This window comes from Artemia sp. Qi Xiang Cuo, chromosome 7, assembly GCF_049724085.1.
Source record: "Artemia sp. Qi Xiang Cuo chromosome 7, ASM4972408v1, whole genome shotgun sequence".
NCBI lineage: Eukaryota > Metazoa > Arthropoda > Branchiopoda > Anostraca > Artemiidae > Artemia > Artemia sp. Qi Xiang Cuo.
In genome coordinates, this window is record NC_142800.1 from 49,460,803 (window position 1) to 49,481,538 (window position 20,736).

General features: G+C 36.8%; 1 protein-coding gene across 1 annotated transcript in view; it reads left to right on the forward strand.

The window, feature by feature from the left end:
- Positions 1-20,736, forward strand: part of LOC148950370 (uncharacterized) — a 186,788-nt gene that overhangs the window by 157,008 nt on the left and 9,044 nt on the right. The window contains exons 10-12 of the mRNA XM_089091851.1: positions 5,833-6,031; positions 14,523-14,742; positions 17,344-17,522. Coding sequence (XP_088947977.1) covers positions 5,833-6,031; positions 14,523-14,742; positions 17,344-17,522 — 598 coding nt within the window. The remainder of the gene's footprint in view (positions 1-5,832; positions 6,032-14,522; positions 14,743-17,343; positions 17,523-20,736) is intronic.

Genomic DNA, 20,736 nt, shown 5'->3' on the forward strand with positions numbered 1-20,736 from the left:
GTTCAGACCAGATCACTCGCCGTCTATCCAGTGACTCATTGTTATAATAGTACACTAATTTTTTAAACTAAATAGTTACCCCCTCCGCCCGCACACAGTACAGAAAAACACACAAGCCTGATCTGTGGTGATTCATTTTTCTACTCGTAAACTAATTTTTAAACTAAAAAGTTACCCCCCACCTCTCTCAGAAAGTTCAGAAAAACACTGTAGCCTTAACTGTAGTGAAGCATTTTTCTACTCGTAAAATAATTTCTCACAACAAATAGTTACACCCACCCACCTCCCTCAGAAAGTTCAGAAAAAAAACCAAAAAATCCTCATATGTATTGAAGCAATTCTCTACTAGTAAAGAAATTTCTTACACAAAATAGTGACCACCACCTCCCGCAGAAAATTCAGAAGAACACACTAGCCTTATATGTAGTGGAGCATTTTTCTACTCGTAAACTAATTTTTAAACTAAACAGTTTCCCCCCCCTCTCAGAAAGTTCAGAAAAACACAATAGCCTTATCTGTAGTGAAGCATTTTTCTACTCGTAAACTAATTTTTTAAACTAAATAGTTGCCCCCTCCTCCCTCAGAAAGTTCAGAAAAACACAATAGCCTTATATGCAATTAGACTATAAATTAAGATATTTATGCATACTTTCACTTAACTACGACTAAGTTTGTTAAATGTGAGCTAAAATCCAAATTAATACAAAACTTAAAATTTTCTCCCCAAGAAAATATTTGAATACGATTTGGTTTTCTGACGAGAATTAGACAAATCCATGTCTTAATCATAAACCTTTTGTTTTCATAACTCAGATAAGACACGTTTAAACTCTGACTTCAAAAGGGACTCTCTGTAGTTATAAACACATGCGGTTTTTAGACTGGAAAAGAGATTTTTTTTTATAATTTGGAAAAAGGGGCATTTTTTGAACGAAATAGCTAAAAGTACAGAATTATGCTCCTAACAAAACAATGGGGGAGGGGGTTTTTGTTTTACATAATAGAAAAAAGCATACTTAGCGTTTTCTATCGAGTATACACATCATATTTTAAGGGTTTGTGTTGTTGGAGGGGGGTGCTAAGTCCCCCTGAAATTTGAATTGACTATTGAAATGATTTTTTTTCTATCTGGAAGTAAATTTAAAAAAAATTAGTAAGATGTACTCACATTGACACTTGACGGATCCATTGTTCCAAAGTTAATAAAATATGTAAGCAGTTCTCTGATTGGCTGTCTAAAAAACAGGTGTCAGCTCGAAAAAAAACACTGGTTGAAAAACTTGGAGTTGAAACAAATTTGTGCGGGGGAATCCCCGTTCATACTGCTATCTTTTTTGCAATGTTTAGGAACAGGAGGGGAATCCCCGCTCGTTTGGAATGGTACCAACGGGGCATAAGCAAATAGCACGTAGTTTCATAACGTGTTTAATCACGTGTAGAGGTCCCATAGAATAACAATGGAAGGAACATAGAATAGCATGGAAGGAACATAAGCCAAGCAAATAACATGGGAATTGCTATGGCACCGAGCAAATTCAATAGATACTCCCTACTGTCAATTAGGTAAATTAAAGGATGTGTAGTTGCTAGTGTTTTTAAGGCTACTAAAATAGCAAATGTCAATAAAGGTTATAGCAAATGAGATTATAGGAAGGGAGTCGGGATTTCATTTAAGACTTAAGATTGGGAACCGAAGTCGTCAGAAAGAGGGGGTAAACTCTGGACGACAAACGTGTGTGTTTGTGTGCTTCAGCAATCTATTCGCTCTTCGTGCTTATCTTGGCAAAATGAGTTGTTTTTCACAGTCTTTTCAAATTAATATTTAGTTAACATTAATTGATAAAGCAGTTTCTTCATTTTTTTCTTGGGAAACAACAATTGTAAGTAATACTCAATTAAATTTCTATTAGTTCGATTTTTAATTTGGCGTCTGCTGATGAAAGAATATCCCATTGCTCACTGAGAGTCCTATCACTAACTTGTAAAACACTAGGTTTAGCGGTAGTGTCTTTGGACCCGTGGAAAAATTCTTCTTTGTTAGATGTTTATTTAGATATTTCTGTTGATTTCACAAGAAAATATTTTGGTGATGAGGCCAGTGGACAGTCACATATCTTAAGGGCTTTTAGATATTAATCAAGCTTCAAATTGTAACTGTTACCTTTTTCCTTGCCTACTTGAACATAGCTCTTAGTTTGAGAGAAGAGACATAATTCGAAGGAACGAAAGCTTGGCGGAACTGCTTGAATCTTCGATATGGACTATAAAACTCCACTTACACACTTTAGGCTCTGGCTCAATGACAAGCAAAAACCTTTTTTTTTTCTATATCAGGCAAGATTTTGTGGCAAGATTTAGAATGGGTACCGCCCGGGGTGGACTAAAAGTACTGCCCCTTTCTGAGTCTAATAAATAACCACCTCCCTTCGATGTCTATAAAGGACTATTCTAGAAACTGATGGGATATTATTAACCCTGTTCAACTATATAGATTTTTTTGTGAATATGATACTTACACCATAACGGAACAACTATTTACGCAAATAATAAATGATGGAATTACGTCCACGATGCTCTAGGACGAAAACAAATTCACACTATGAACTCTAGGTTTGCGGCTCACTTTATGTCAAACTGCCGTTTTGGAGGGGTATTCTCCTTCTCCATCGCTGGATTTGGTCGCTACTGGCATCTTCTTCTCTCTTGGCAATAATTTTCTCAGTTGAGATTTTCTGCAACCAAACTTGGTCAGGACAGCCTGAGATTTCACAGTTGCACATTCAACTTCGGCACTAGCAATTACCTGTACTATAATATACTTTATCGTTCTGATAATAAGATACCTAAGTCAGACAGACCGCCTTTTAAACCGGGAAACACAGCTATAAACATAACAAAATCACATTCAATCATTTTTCTGCTAGCCTCTTCACGTTTTTGTGCGCTGAAAATTAAAAGCCGTCGTAAAATATGTCACTAAAAAAGTTAAAATACGTAAATTACGTAAAATAGGTAAAATACCAATTTTACGGGGGCCCGTAAAATTGCGGTAAAATATGTAAAATACTCAATTTTACCGTGACTGATTTTACCAGTTACTACACTAGTCTTCACAAATCGGAGATCGATCTTCTGTGGTCATAACATACCTTAGAAGTGATACCCTCCGCTCTTTTTGTTCTCTTATTCTCTTCTCTCCGTGCCCCACCTCCCATGGTAATTGCCGCCCAGGGTGGTCCGCACCCCCCCCCCCTCCTAGTTACACCACTATGTCTTTATTTTTAATTCTTAAGTTTAATATACAGATGGTTACGATCATTTTTTATTCTTTCTCTCTTCACCTTTGAACAACCAAGTTCCATAAAAAGTCTTGGAATTTGACATAATTGAAATTTTATCATCACCCTAGAATGGAAATTGATTTGGAGATTGGACAGCCACCATGATTTGGCACTTTTCGTTCTTCTGTTTATCGATCAGAGAATTGAGCGTTTCCAGACAATTTATTTTTAACCGAACTGCTTTAAGTTGTTTCGAAATTCGTTTTTTACCGATAGAGAGCCAATTGTCTCTGTGGAGCAAAGGAGGGAATTTCACATTTTTTTTATTTGACCTTTTACTTTTGCCTCGGCTTGTCTTTTGTCATTATGAAAGGACATATCGCCGAACCTTTGTTTCTTTCAATTGTTCAGGTGGTGGGACAAAAACTTCTTTTTCTTCCAATGATTTATCTTGTCAAGGTTTTTGATTTTCAAAGGCATGGAAAGCATTGACGACCACCTTTGTTTCTTTTAATTGTTCTGGTGGTAACACAAAAACTTCTTCTGTTGCCTTGACTTGTCTTTTGTCATTATGAAAGATATATCGCCGAACCTTTGTTTCTTCTAACTGTTCAGGTGGTGGGACAAAAAATTCTTTTTCTTCCAACGATTTATCTAGTCCATATTTTTTTATTTTCAAAGGTATGGTAGGCATTGATGACCTTATCCATATCAAAATCCAAAACTTTATCATCGTCGCTGTCATTTTCAATTGCTCCTTTTACTTCGGCTTATCTCTCGTCATTATGAAATACAAATCGCCGAACCTTTGTTTTTTTAAACAAAGTTATGATAGGCAGTGATGACCTTATCCATAACAGAATCCCAAACCCAAACATCATCGCCATCATTTTCAACTTTGTCTCTTTTTGATTCTTGCTGTCTAGGTTGATTTATATTGACTCGCTCGCATGTTCGATGTCGCATGTCTTCTAACCGCGTGTGTATTTGCTCTTCATTTTTGACTTCCTCACATGCTCGGTGTCGCATGTCTTCTAACCGCATGTGTCTTTGGTCTTCATTTTCTTTTTTAACACGCTCTAATTGTCGTTTCTTCTCACCAGCATATCTTCTAACCGCCTGTGCCTTTGCTTTTCATTTTCATTTTTGACACGTTTTTGGATTTTGATTGCTTCAGACAATTTAGCAATGGGCTTCAATTTAGCTGTCCGTATTGGGGTTGTCGCAATTGATGGTCCAGGTGGTCGAATTTCACATCTTATCACGTTTGATAGTTCAGGTGTTGGTTCCAAAGAATCGTTATTTATAGTAACTGCAATTGCAATTTTTTGGGGGGCCTTCCAACAGACATTATAATATATAAATAACTGTTGTGTTGGAAACTCAACAATCTTATTTATGCTATGCATGCCATCATATAAGAAAATACTTATATGATGCCATATATGATGTCATAAGAAATGCTTATATGATGTACTAACATAGTACATTATGGCATTTGCAAAAGCCAAAATTAAGTTCTTAACGAATTTTCTCAGACTTCTGACCTATCTAGATGTTTTTTTGTTTTTTTGTTTTTTTTTGTTATGCGAGAATATCCCAAGATACCAATTTTCCTGAAAAAATATCCAGCCGTTTTCGAGAACAGACATATACACCTATAGACAATTATTGCTCATATATAAAGATAGTAATATATATATATATATATATATATATATATATATATATATATATATATATATATATATATAAAACTGTTTTTATGTCTTAGGTTGTGAGGGAGGGGACTTTAGCGGGTACATATGTCCATGAGCCTCACATTGCGCTCTCCAGCTAAATGTATTTAAAATTCTTAAACGGCTCTGATTTTATTAAGATGTGACATGTTCACAGTGTGTCGAATTTTAAATTCTTTTATTTTGGACGCCTACATTACAGTATTATCTTTATATGTGTAATCACCTTGCTCAGAAACCCTTAAATGCTGTTTTCGGGGAAATCAAACTCTATTCGGGAAATATGAACTTAAGTATTTTTTTTTTCAACTATTATGTTTTACGACTATGAATAGGCTACCCATGCCTGAAGAGCCCAAAATAGCTTAGAGGGTAAAACATCAATTGTCCCTTTCTTTGAAAAATTATCTGATTCTTTCTCTTAGCTTTGACTGAGTGGTCCTTGGTGGTGCATTCAAGACTGGGGGAAGGGAGGTAGCTGGCTAAACTTTGAGGAGTTCATTACTTGGCACATTCGTTGGCCAAAACTTTTAATTTTTTTTCTATTTATGGATACGTTGAAGTTGAAACTTAATCAAATTCAAAAAAAAATTGTGCCAAAACCAGGATGGTACCCACCTCCACCCCGTCTCTCCCTGGATTCGCCAGTAATACTCCAGTGCATATGTATGTATCCATTATAGGTTTTTAAAAATATGGTTCAATACTACCTAATAATTCAATTTAGCCTTGTTTTACTAATATCCAATAAAAACTGCTATGGTTTGAAAACTTCAGTCTTTGTACATGGCAATGTCTTTCCCATTTTTCAGAAGCCGGAATCAAAAGAAGGTCTCTGTCAGAGGCCTCCTCTTCAAAAAAAAAGGTTGACTTTGAAAGAATTTCTTCATATAGTCCTATTTCTGAAGACGAGGAACCGCTCTCTGATTTAAGAATTGACATAGTTGCAGATGCTCTTCAAAATAAAGGAGATTTACTGGATCTTATTGGAGATGGTAGAGGACTAAAAAGGTATATTTTCCTGTCTATTGTCATATTTAGCTATAAATTATGCATGTGCCTAGTCAATTTTCTTTTAAATAAACATGATAGAAAATGACAGAGAATCTTATGGCTGGCTACTTTTCATTATATAAAGTCGATTAACTGATGGGGGAAACATTTTGTGTGGTTTCCTTATGTTTTTCAGTATGGAGAATGTGTTTTTATACATTTGAGTTTGAGGGTGCACTGATTGGCGTCTTAATAGGACTTCTTTTTTTTTCGTGGGTGTTTTTACCAATTCAATAGTTTTATACTATTTTATGGCATCAATCAGTTTTATTGAAATGCTTGGGCATTTACTTAAGTAAGCTTGTCATTTCAAGAGTATACCCTTGGGAAACTCTAAGGAACCTTGACGTAGAGAACGATCCCTAAGGGTTTAAAGGGGGGCTCTTTTGACCCCAGAGGCGAACCTATTAGACAGGGATCGGCCGCCGTAACTTTTGTCACTTTTTTTAGGACATGTCACTTTTTGTCTTTTTTTCACTGAATGTGTCACTAAAATCACTTTTTTTGTTCTTTTTTTCTAGCTCTTTTTTCAGCAATTTTGTAAACTAACGGACGGTTGGACATTCAAGTTCCTAGAAAAGGTAAGTTTTCTCTTTATAAATAATCCTCCCGTAGCTGCTCATAGGCCTCTGTTCACTGAGTATCCACCCAAATGGCTGCTTAGAAGATGGAATTTTTGGCTCAGATCCTTAAGTTATGTCTCCAGTATTTGTTTCTCTTTTTGTTTGGCTATTGACTATAGAGGGTACAAATTAAGACCCTTAAGTTTAGGGAACGTCAAAACGTAAGAAGGAATAAACGTCTTTCATTGGCTTTATGAGTTTATACATGTTTGCATAAACATAATGTCTTGATGAGACGGCTTTCTTAATCCATTCTAAAACCTGTTCTTTTTTCAGGTCACTTTGAGTGATGGATAAGACAAACCAGTTTTGGAAAACTGGTTTGGTAGGGAAGACGGGACTGGACGCATACTGCAAAAGTGGTGTGCCAGGAGTAGTGACGAGAATAGTTCATTTTACTGCAATACATGCGGAAAGACACTCAGCTGCCAAAAAGGGTTTCAAGCTCATCATCAGCATGCTGCCAAAAAGGAACACAAGATGAACGTGTGTACTGTGCTAAACCCACGTCAGCTCAGACTCACTGGAACAACTTCAACCGAAAAAAAGTCAGAAGCTGGAAAAGCTGTACCAGAGAAGAAGCTTGAGATGTTCTGCGAGAGATATGCAGCTTCGGAGGCAAAAATAATATGGGTCTTGAAGACCATAACCAGTTCTTTTGCTGCATCTTCGTGTGATGATGTTGCCGATTTCTTTCGAAATATGTTCCCGGGTGCCTTCCCGGAAGGCTTATCGTTAAATACAAAAAAAATGAAGTACTTGTTGAGAGAGGCAGTATATCCTTATTTTAGGGAAATTTTGGTTGAAGACATCCAGATGTCTGACTTTTTACTGGAATATGATGAGACCACAAACAATGCTGGGGGAAAAGAGCTTCAAATAAGGGCCCGGTACTGGTCGAAGGAGCAACAACTAGTTTTTACTCGGCATCTTAGAACATATTATTTGGGACATGCTACTTTTGAGGATCTCAGCAAGAAGCTCCTCCAGTGTGTAGAAGATGAAGAACTTCCACTTGAGAGACTGTTGATGCTTACCAGCGATGATCCAGCTGTCAATAAAAAAAGTTTGGTCAATAGTTGACTTGGAAAAGAAAAAGCGGTACTCAAAAGGTCTTTTAAAGGTCGGTACCTGCAACATCCACGCAGTGCATGATGTATTCCAAAAAGGACTGCAGGAACTCGGGGAGGAATGTTCTGATGTGATAATTGCAGTTTACCATTTCTTCAGTGGAGGGTCTTCTCGTTGTACTGAATTTAGACAGTGTGAGCTAAAAGTTAAGGCTCCGCGACACAAGTTCATAAAGCATGTCCCCACTAGGCTGCTTACCATAGGAGAAGCTGCAAACCACTTGACCGAGCAATGGCCTGCTCTGATTGAATATTTTCTGAAATTCGTGCCGAAGAAAAAGAGCTTAAAGCATTTTATTTCAAATTTGAAGTTTCTGAAAATTGTCAGTTGGCTAAGAAAGCCAACAGTGACAGCTGAAATCGATTCTGTTCTGTGTTCTGCAAATACCTTCACTGTATTCACTAGAGTATTTCAACGACAAGAGCCGTTGATTCATGTGCTGAATTTTGAGTTGCGTCACTTATTCATAGTTATTCTTGGACAGATTATACGGGGTGATGATGTCAACCATCACCTTGCCATGGGGTTTAAAAGCGTAGACAGTGCTGCAGAAGTATATTTAGAGCAACCTTTGTGTAATGAGTGGATCCTGGCAGCTCTTGCTTCTTTGAAAGCGACTCAGAAAGATAGGAAACTTATTTTTCCTAGGAGTTAGGAAACACGTCGAAGCTGCTGTACAGTATTTGTTGGCAAAATGCCCTGTGAACAACAAGTTTTTCCGAAGCCTTAGATGCTTTAGCCTTCTTAAGCCAGGTTCCCAGCCGATGGATTGCAGTGATGTTCTCTATATTGCCAAATAACTTCCGTTTCTGCCAAACATAGAGAAATTCCAGGGAGAATGGTTATTATTATCGTTAAACCCCATGTCACCACCCACGACCGCTACACGAATCGATAGCTATTCATAAAAGATCCTAGAACTGAAAACATTAGGTGGGGAGGTGAAATATTAGGCCTTGGGTTGAGTAGTTAGAGCAGCTCTTTCGCTCTACCATGGAAGCGCAGATGTGGAGCTAGTATGCAGAGTTGTTCAGAGGACTGGACCCTGAACGCTAAAGTTTTTGCTGCTGATACTCTCTACAAGAGTGATGTTCTCTACAAGAGAACTTCTGTTTGAGACGAACATAGAGAAAGTCCAGGGAGAATGGTTATTATTACAGTCGGACATTGTGTCACCACCCACGACCGCTACACGAATCGATAGCTATTCATAAAAGATCCTAGAACTGAAAACATTAGGTGGGGAGGTGAAATATTAGGCCTTGGGTTGAGTAGTTAGAGCAGCTCTTTCGCTCTGCCATGGAAGGGCACACGTGGAGCTAGTATGCAGAGTTGTTCAGAGGACTGGACCCTGAACGCTAAAGTTTTTTTGCTGATGCTCTGCGCAACTATGAGAACAAACCTAAGCTTGTGCTGATCACAAAGAAGCTACTGTGTTTGGCTAAATCAGCTTGAGCTAGCTATGAACTTTACCTTATTGGATGAAAACAGGATGAATTGGAAGAAGAAAAGCTTGAAGCTGAAAAGAAAGATACCAAACTGGCAGTTCTGGACCTGGTCGAGAGGAAGCTGAAAATAGCAAGCTAGAGTCAGACATTTTACGAAAAAAAGAGATGGCTAAACAGAAGAAAGAAATCGGTGATAATCTTCTGGAAGAAGCAGGATAACGTCTGGAAAAAACAGTAGAAAAGAAGGAATTTTGGAACATTGGTCTGGCTCAAAGCATGCTGTAAGCAGCACTAAAAGCTCATTCCGAAGAAAGGGAAAGGGTAAATTATGCTGAATCTGTGGAAGTACTTGTTTTGAAAGAAATTCAGAACTGATCGATTGCCTTTAAAAAAAGCCTAAGAAGTGATGACGCTAATAATGTTAAATGTAATTCTACACTTAACAATATTATTGCACTTACTCATGGACCTCAATCGTACGGTTTATTCCTGTTCGTAAACATTCAAAAGTTCTGCTTTACTAAGGTTGTTTGTTCCTTGTACCTTAAACGAAGTTGTGCCTTCATTAAAGTTCTCTTTGCATGAGCAAATAAATTAATCGAAGATAAAATAAGATTTCCAGCCTTCTTTTCCGTAACCTCACGGGCCTTTAGAGGGCGATGATGATCATAAGGCAATAACCCTTAAGATCAGTTTTAGCCTTTAGATAAGACCCTAGATCTTTCAATTTCCGATTGAATGATTTTTCCTCGAAATTTCTACGATTTTCCTCGAAATACTAAAGGCAACAATAGTGATTTGCATCTGATTGTTATCATACACCTAACTCCAGCCACGGACCTTTCTGTGGCTATTCATACTCAGCGTTCGAGCAGTGGACCCGTAATCCAGCAGCTACTTGTGTGATGGTTTATCGGTGAAATAAGAACGGCTGTGCTACGAGCTTTTGATTTCTGGACTTACGATCGTGACTTGATGAATGGAAAAGATGGACGCGGAAAATATCGTTTCTAAAGCAGTTATGAATCTTACTTTCAGTGTTATGCTGACCAGAATACAACAATAATTTATTGTTAATCGTACTATTGGCCTCCAGAGGTGACATCTTAATTTGCTAAAGAAATCTACAGGATTTCTTCCTTAGTTCAGTCAAGGATGAAGAAAATGTCGTGGACGCTGTGAGATTCGTTTTCAAGTCGGCAAAATAAAAATGTCGACTACCAACATTCGTCATTTTTTAGCCTACTTAGGTCTCAGTATGCGGAAAAGAGTGAAGTATTTCTATATCACCTAAATTAGTCATACGTATCATAATTTTTGGTGGGTTGATTGAAGGTGTGAATAATGGTGACTTAGAAGTTGTCTGATTGACCAGTTTCCCTTAAGAAGCAAAAAAAAACATTAAAATCCTCACTAAATTAGCCAATAACGTTTGCTACAATTTTTTGCAGTATATAATATCTTAGCTTATTGGTAAATGTTGTGTGCCTCCATTTCAATTTGAAATAATGAATGAATGAATTTATTGTAAGCCCGTCAAGTTTAATAATTACAACATAGACGTAGCAAAAACCATAAATAAAAGAAAAAAAGTAAGCACTTACATATTAACAACCGTAGAACAAAAAAAAAATAGATAAAAGAAGAGAAAAAACAACATATTCACAAAATAAGGAAACTACCTTACGAGTATTGGCCACCATTGGTATGACTGACTTTTCTGGTTGAACCGTTTTATCTCGTCTTGTGTGGTTTCCAATTCGTCCGTTTTCCTCTATTTCTTGTTAATCTTTAAATTCTTAGTGCAAGGTGAGAGTCTAAGCAGATATTTTGTAAATCAGAAGAAGCTGCACGGGGTTTTATTTTGTCTGTTTGTGTTTTACAAAACCCAGAGCTGTTAAGAATATGAGGCGTTGCGATTGTACTATACAGTGCGGCAATATTGGTCCTATTAAATCAGCGTTTGGCCAAGATAAAGGGGCGTAAATGGCGTAGATGGGGCGTTGCATTTGAGACAGTATAAGCTGACATGATTGTTTGAGGGATAAGCAAATCAGTAGTCCAAGATGTTATTTGGTCAGATGGTTTGATCAAGGTACTATCGAGGAGTATGCAAAGACTCAGAGGAACTTCTTTCCAGTTGATTTGTAAAACTTAGGGCTTTTTAGGATTGAATTCGAGCCAGATCTTAGCATGTTTTCTGGCGAAGGGGTAAAAATATATGAAACCTGTGCAGAGCACGGGTGATATTCATAATGTTATCTGCGTAGCAGATGAAGGACAAATTGACGCAATACAACATACAAGACATGCAAGATGACAGACATTGTGAGTGTCCGTCAAGAACGCAATTGTTGAGCAATGTAGGAGATGCGACACTGAGTCTTTAATCTTTTTTTACAGGAAAAAATTGATCACTTGGATGTGGTAGAGAAAGTTTGTCTAGGGGTAGTTTCAACTGGATTTTCGAACTGGGAAACCTGTCATGAAGTGCAACAACAACGGAATAATTCATCCGTCTTTTTGCCAAAAAAGAAACACTGCAGAGTGTATTAGCGAATCAAATATCCTGTGAACATAGTGTCCTGCTAATTCTGAATTGTCACCAGCACTATTCGCATTAATCAAGGCGTTAGCCACAGCTGTAAGAGCATTCATAAACCAATACCATAATGGAACCTAACTTGTTTTTGGAGTCTGGTAACATTCCTGCTTTATTTCATCAATGAAAATCAACTCGAACACCTTAAATGGAGTGGTAGAGGCAGTTGGAAGACAGAAAGATGTTCACTGAGTGGTAACCTTACCTATTTTTAGATGAGTTTCAGAATCTCTAGTACGTTGAAAGTTGAAGGTACTACTCCCTGAGTAAAACGTCATCGGCATCCTAAGCTGCAAATGGGTTTGAAGCTGATATCCACCGTGCTTAGCATGTATTTCACTGACAGCACTAATACCACAAGATGATTTCTGCTAAGGTGCTCTATACCACCTCAATAGTCGTCGAAGTGACAATAAAATCAACAAATGGCACTCTGGATCGAAATTTTAGGATTTATAAAAAGAAACCTTTTGGTTTGACAATGGTATAGGGTGCACTCACATACTGACGGCACTCTTGTGGATTTTGGTAGATGCTGATAATTTAGGAGAGTCATTTTTTCTAGGAAGTCGCGATGCCTATTATTTCTTTGACTCGGAGATTCACGCGCATATTCTAATTGAACTTGACAAACTTCGAGGAAGCAGTTATTCCTGTGTAAAGAAACGTTATTCGTATTTTATATAATCTGTACAATCGTCTAATCGTTTTAATCAAAATGCCTTACATCCCCAGTTGCCTTTAAAATTGGGACTGTCTTATCTTTGTTGATCCCCAGTGTGTCAGTGCATGAATGAAGGTGTGTTTCTATTTGTGCTCATGTTTGAAATATTGAAGGATTTATGAGATAGCGCTTTTGGACGTGTAAATTAATGATGAAGAGTGACTCTCAAGGATTGGGAGTAAATGTTATGGTACAATTAGATGGCCTGGAAGATTCTTCAGGGTAAGTATGGAGCATGTAGAAAATTGTTGGGCATTATAGGCTAGCTTTATGTAAATCTCTATGTTGATACGATGGTTATTTTTACAACGGCCTTATGGCACCTTGGATGCGCATAGTGTCTTTTAATTTGGTTCAAAAGGGCGTATCTGCAATATCTCAGGAACGACTAAAGGTATGAAGTTGAAACTTTCAGAGAATTTTGAGGGGAGGTTGAAACAAATCAAAACTTACTATGTGTATCAACGTTGTCAAAAAGGTGTATCGGTAAAATGTAAGGAACGGCTAATAGCAAATAAGTTGAAACTTTAAGGGAATGTTGTGGGGGATGTGACAAAAAAAAACGTACACTGCTTCAAATGCAAATTATTTTCAGTTGAGCGCAAGTGACTCTATTGCCTCTAGAAGGTCTGGGGGGAGGGGGTGGTAATACATCTCATGTTTGTGATAATTTATGTTCATCTTAAGATTGACTGGACTACTCATTTTGATTTCTCTTCGTTTTAGGGTTCGTCCTGTCATCTATAGTAGTATTTGTTTTCTTCGTGTTTGATATGATTATTTATTGGTATTTTGGTTTTTTTATGGTTTCATTTATGTATAGATAGTAATTTCTGTTCGTTTTAAGTTTGAATTATTATAGCACTTTATTTCCGCTCATCTTAGTTTCAAATTAACCTTTCAAATTATCTTTCTTTGAAAACGTTTTTTCTCGATTTTTTTATACTTATATATTTTTACTGATCCCTAAAATTCTGATACTTATTAGAAGGGCTTCGTTTTCCTTTTAATGGCAAAAAAGCTGCCCTAGTTTTTTTTTGTATTTTAGTGGGGAGGTGGAAATTTTGGCCATTAACCCTCACCGAAGAAGTCAGTATATTTCCTTTTTCTTTTGTGCTTTTTTTTCTTCAAGAACAAGGTTAAAGACATTGTTTCTGTTCCTTTCCAGTATAGTTGATCAGTTTTGACCTTCTGATTTCAAGCATTAAATGACAATGGTATAGTTTGTTTCGCCTGAGAAACTTAATGCTATCTAAGCTTTTAATGTTTTGATTATGTTTTAGTATAGCTCATTGAATGTGAGGCGCGCTTGAGCTATTAATAAGCGTCAATTTTTGGCAGAGCGATATAACTAGGGAAGAAGATGCTTTAATTAACAATGATTTGTAGCTAGTATTTTGCAGTAAATCATAATAGAGTTTATAATTTTGGATGCATATCATACTAGGGCGCCTGTTTTATGTTTCCTTCATTTTTATTGATCATTTTATTGTTTGGGTCCGTTGTCTAAGTTTTTTACGACCTTAAAAACACACGAGTGTTTATGCATAGCACAGACTTAGTCGGACCCGTTTTACGCAATCTTTTCTTTCTCTAAATTTAGAGGATTGCGCAATTAATTGTAGCTTCTAAATAACAGACACTACTAGTTGGAAACAAGATTCATAAACTATTTCATCTTAAGACGTTGCACAAAATTGCGCGCATGCGTGGTAATAATTTTATCTGCAGTGTGATAAAACTAACTCATCGAACTCATCGTATCATTTCTATGGACATCTGAAGAACCATATGTTTATCTATCTCCCACATTACGCCTATGTCTAATCATTTAAATGAGAATGCCCGGACATGCTTAGCCACGGTTGTTGTTCTTATTCATATCTTTGGTGCAAATATTTAGATAAATGTTGTTTTCTAGGAAAAAGCCAGAGGTTGACTCCTGTTTTGCACGGTTTCCATCATTGTCCCTTGAAAGACCCTTTTTGGGACAAGATCCAATTATAAAAGATATGCCGTTATTCAGCAGCAGTAGGAATGATTCGCCATTTTCTCCAATGATGGCAAATGTGGAGTACGATGTCCATGAACCTACAAAGTTTGATTCCCCTTATTCTTCTGCTTTTATATTGGATAGTGTGGTAGGTATTTACAAGGCTTGAGATGTTTATGGGATCCGGCTTTTGATCCTTAAAAAAAAAAAAAAAAAAAAAAAAAAAAAAAAAAAAAAAAAAAAAAAAAAGGACTTCCGAACTAGTCTCTGTTTTGGGCTTCAAAAAGTAATAAATCTTCTCATTTATATTACTTTATAAATTTTTTTAAATACGGAGGAATCGGAAATAAATGCCATAAATGTAAAAAAGGGGAATAATTGTTTGTTTATTTTTCTAATTATATGCTTTGAAGTGGATACTAAGGTTTATTTTCCCTGCAAAATTTAGGATTTTGCAACAAGCCTACAATAGTAACTTGCGCCAATAGGACAAGGTACTCATATAATTGGATTCCTTAAAAAAACAAAAATGTCGGACTTAAAAGTTGGACTTAAAAATACAAAAATCGGCGAAATTTCATCAATTAAGATTTCACCAAGTTCCCTATTTTCTAGTATAACTTTGCTTCAAATTTGTCAGTAAAAACTGTGAAACTTGTATGTAACATTCAACTAACTGTACAAGGAGGAAGGGCTTTTCAGGGTAAGTCTTCATAAAAATCCAATTTGGAACAACTTCCCTATTAATTTCAATTATTATCTGCATAATTTGTCGATTAATTCGTCTTTGCTCGAATTTAAAGTCAAAGTTTAACTTTAGCTTAACCATGGGGAGGTTTAGGTGGTGGTAGTCCCCCTTATACAAAGAATGATTTCTGCTCGTTTTCTGAAATGCCAAAATTAAATTTTCAGGTCGTAACTTCCAAATGCGTTTTTTACATTGTTGAAATGGCAAAAACAGAAAAAAATAGCATAAGAAAATTTGAGCAACCCTCCACCTTAAGTTCCTGTAAAAAGCCAAATATAGACACCAAAAGCTGGTGATCTATCACCTGAACAGGTTGATTATTGAAACTGAGAGGTTTTGATATCTTCCTTTTTCCCGCTCTCCAAAAGAGCGACAGAACTTACAAGTTCTGTCGTTTTATGAAACAAGATTACAAAGCGGCGACAGTCTAGAAAATTGGTGCTAATTAGACCCCGTTGCCGTTTGAACGAGTTTTCAATGACTTTCTTTTTTTTTGTCAATAGGCTACTGTCTGGTTTTCTTTTTTTTATGTTGTGTAATATCTATTTGCATTTAACTCAGAATCAAAATTCACGTTACATACTATGCCCTAATTCTATGCACTTTCTCTAACCCCCTCTACCTGTCTGCTTTAATAACGAAATATTATGCTCTATAGAGCAGAGATCTTCAAATGATAATCCATGTAAACAGAAAAATCTCGAGAAGAAAAAAATAACTAACCGGGGATTTTTCTTCTGTGTATGTCGAGTAACCTTATCATTTGATGTATGTTATTTATCGGAACCGGTTTTGAAAAAAAAGAAAACAACAAATTAAAAAAGTCTGGAAAAAAATTTTTAACTGAAAGGAAAAATACAATTAGAGCTGATAATGACCTACAATTATTCATCCACAACTCGTCCCCCGGATTAGCTTTGCATTTTAACTTTAATGTCATTATGAAAGGTTTTCTATGAAAGTAAATTATGATTTAGCGCTTAAAACTATTCATGGATACAGGCAAGCCACAGAATAATTTGAAGCGAGGAAAAGCTAAGGATTTATTTCTTTTTCATCTACTGAGCACAGTTCTCCTGTTAGGCACGATCTGTGATTAAGTGCAGTTGATAGTATTTATGAAGATTTAGGTGGTTTTACATTAATTTTGCATAGTTCCTTGGCCCACTGTACGTTTTTATGAGGAATGAAAATTTTGATTTCCTACTCTATTTTGTTAATCTATTTTGGCCCTTTTTCTTCCTTTACTTCTTTTAACCAGGTCTCATAGTATGCGTAAAGACGAAGGAATAAAAGAGTATGCAGTTTCACAGAAGTACGAACAAGAGCAGAAAAATACTTTTGTAGCTCTTGTTTTTGTTGTCATATTTTTCGTGCAAACGAAGTGACCCGTAGGCACGTACTCATAGGGCCTATCTCTCTCCAAAATTTCGAAACTTTTACGATTTCCAGCATGATTTTCTACATTTAGATATTAATTGCCTATTAATTTACATCCTTATCATTTTACATTTTTTTAGGGGAATCCTAGTAAAGAACGAACCGTAGCCCAAAGTAACCGAAAATATAGGAACGCGTTTTGAAAAAACTGTCAAGTGAAGAAGATTCGTCATTTGAAGCTAATTCAGTGGATGTTGATTATTATTTCATTTAATATTAATGGTAAAACATTATTCCAAAAACAAATATGTGGGAATTTTGAAAAATAGCCTGAAATTGTTAACAGATGGAACACCCCCTGGCTCTTATCCAAAAACTATCTTGAGCGGTAAATAAAACGTGAGGTTATGCCACAAATGCATCTGATTTATAATTAAAAATGTTTTAATGGCCAATTAATTCCCGAAACTTTGGAATAAATTGAAAATTTGGAAATGTGTATTGTTTTTCAATGAAGCGCATGTGAATGTTTTGCATTAAGAAAGAGGGGTTGAAGGGGTGGCAGCTTCCGTTGAAATGGGTATTTATCCTCCTGAAGTATAAAATATTTGTTCTTTTTAGCCCGATATGGATAAGCAAGCTGGTCCCATAGAGGAAACGGTTTCTGATGAAGAGGAAGACATGAGCTATAGAGCACCAATGATATCAATGTTTGATGAAGTGCCACTCATGAATATGTGGGATATACCAGGCTTTGACTCTATGGGTGGTGCATCTGGAGACGCTGTGGATGATCAAATGTAATCTAGTTTTCCATCATGATTAGCTGTCGTCTTATAACTATTTGAGTATAAAAAGAGTTTCAAAATCTGGGCTAATAGATAAGATATATCGTGGAGTTAAAACCATGTCGAAATACACCCCCCTCCCCTCCCCCAGAAAGGTTGTGCCTGAACTAACACTTTTTGATGTATCAGGTCTTCACTTTAAGCACATTTAAAAAAAAAAAAAATTAGGATCTTCTCTTGCGTGTGTTTGTATGTTTTCCTTTAGTTCTAATAAATAGGGTTAATCTCAGAAAAATTCATGTTCTGTGAAACATGGCATTTTAACCATATTCATAACGTATAATCGTTGCATTCATACGTAGCAATATAACGATTACAACTTATGTTTTAAAATTACTTTAAACTAGGATAGGCCACCACCCTCTCGTACAGCGTTCGAAATTATCTGTTAGAATGTCGTAGGATTTTTTTGTTCAATTCTAGTAACATCTAAGGTATTTAAAGATAAAATGATTAGCTGATCAATGCTTTAAAATGATCCGCTCTTATTTCTACTTTGCTCTTTTTTGCTTGTACTCAAAATGAAAACTAAAATGGTGAAATGTCTGGTTTACCTTAAATTGCCTTAAACTTTTGTTCAATTCTAGTAGGATCTAGGTATCTAAAGATAAAATGATTAGCTGTCCAATGCTCTGAAATGATCCCCTCTTATCTCTTTTTTCTTTTTTGCTTGTACTCAAAGTGAATACTAAAATAGTAAAATGTCTGGTTTTAGTGCTTAATAAATTGTATTCCCACGCTCAAGATAACTGGATGGAGGATATATATATATATATATATATATATATATATATATATATATATATATATATATATATATATATATATATATATATATATATATTTTTTTCAAGGAATAAGACTGTGTCTGTTTTAAAGTTAAACAACCATCCCTTCCATAAAAACCTTAAATACCCCCTGGGCATAACTTACAACCCTTGACCCAAATCTCTGTGGCTTGTCTAACCCCAAAAGCCTTGTTATATTATATTTAGACTATTTTGAATAGAATGGCTATCTCAAAATTTCTATTACTTGCATTTCGGGACAATATGACGTGTGTGTGGGGGGGGGGGTATTTTCCCTCCTATCACTTTGACTCTTAAAAAGAGCACTAGAGCGTCTGATTACCGATCCAATGAGCCTCCTCCGAAGTTTATATGACCATGCTTCTATAAAAACCTTATATGCCTAAATTACATAAATTACAACCCTTGCCCTGAGGGCTGGGGGGATTTGTTATCCTCAAAGACATAGTTTCCAGACCTTTCAAATTCGTTGAACAAAATGGCTAATGGCTATCTCAAAATTTTGATTTGAAGTGTTTGGGGAAAAGATGAGCGTGGGGGGGGGGCACTTGCCCACTGATCACTTTCGACTAATATAAAAGTCACTACTCCTGAATTTCCAATCGAATGAGCCTCTTTTGAAGCTTCTGTGACAAAACTTTCTATAAAAACTAAACTTTCTATAAAAATATGCCCAAAGGTCATAACTTACGACCCTTGTCCTGAGGGCTATGGGGGAGGGTCGCCATCCTCAAAGATATAATTCCCAGACCTTTCAACTATGTTGAACAAAATGACCATATCAAAATGTTGATCGGTAATGATGGGCCCCTTTTGAAGTTTTTACGACAACGCTTTCTATAAAAAACCTTAGATGCCCCCTGGTCATAACTTACGACCTTAGCCTTGGGGGGTGTGGGGGGCGGGTGTCATACTCAAAGACATAATTTCTAGACCCTTCAACTACGTTCAACAAAATGGCTATATCAAAATGTTGATCGGAAGTATTTGGGGAAATGATAGGCACGGGGAGGGGCATTTGCCCTCCGATAGCTTTTGACTATGAATAAGGGCACTAGTCCTCTCAATTCCAAACTGAATGAGCCCTTTTTTTAGTTTCTACGACAACGCTTTCTATAAAAACCTTACATGCCCCCAGGGCATAACTTATAACCTTTGCCCAGAGGGCTGTGGGGGAGTTTGTCATCCTCAAAGTCATAATTTCCGGACGTTTGAACTGCGTTTGACTATATGGCTATCTAAAAATTTTGAGGGAGGTTATTTGCCCTCCAATCACTTTTGACTATTTAAAAAGGCACTAGCCCTTTCAATTTCCAATCGAATGAGCCCTTTTTGAAGTTGCTACGACAACACTTTCTATAAAAAACCTTATATGCCCCCAGGGCATAACTTACAGCCCTTCCCGTGAGGGATGTCATCCTCAAAGACCTAATTTCCAGAACTTGAACTTGAAATGAGTTCGGGGAAATGGTGGGCGTGAGAGGGAGGTTAGTTTCCCTTCTATCACTTTCAACTATTAAAAAGGGCACTAGCCCTTTCAATTTGCAATCGAACGAGCCCTTGTTGAAGTTTCTACAACAACGCCTTCTATAAAATACCTTATATGCCCCCAGGGCACAACTTACAACCCTTACCCTGAGGGCTGTGGGGGGGGGTCACTCTCAAAGACCTAATTTCCAGAACTTTCAACTACGTTGAACAAAATGGCTATCTAAAAATTTTGATTGGATGTGTTTGCGAAAATGGTGGGCGTGAGAGGGGGGTTAGTTGCCCTCCAATCACTTTCGACTATATAAAAGGACACTAGCCCTTTCAATTTCCAATCGAATGAGCCCTTTTTGAAGTTTCTACAACAAAACTTTCTATAAGACCTTATTTGACCCCAGAGCATAACTTACAACCCTTGCCCTGAGGGATGTGGGGGGGGGGGGGGGTGTCGTCCTCAAAGACCTAATGTCCAGAATCTTCAACTACGTTGAACAAAATGGCTATCTCAGAATTTTGATTGGATGTATTTGGGGAAATGGTGGGCGTGCGAGGTGGGTTACTTGCCCTCCAATCACTTTCAATTATTAAAAAGGGCACTAACCCTTTCAATTTCCAATCGAATGAGCCCTTTTGAAGTTTCTACGACAACACTTTCTATAAAAACCTTATATGCCCCCGGGGCACAACTCAAAACCCTTGCCCTGAGGGCTCTGTGGGGAATGTCATCCTCAAAGACCTAATTTTCAAAACTTTCAACTATGTTGAAAAAAAAATGGCTATCTCAAAGTTTTGATTGGATGTGTTTGTGGAAATGGTGGGTTTGAGAGGGGGGTTAGTTACCCTCAAATCACTTTCTACTATGAAAAAGT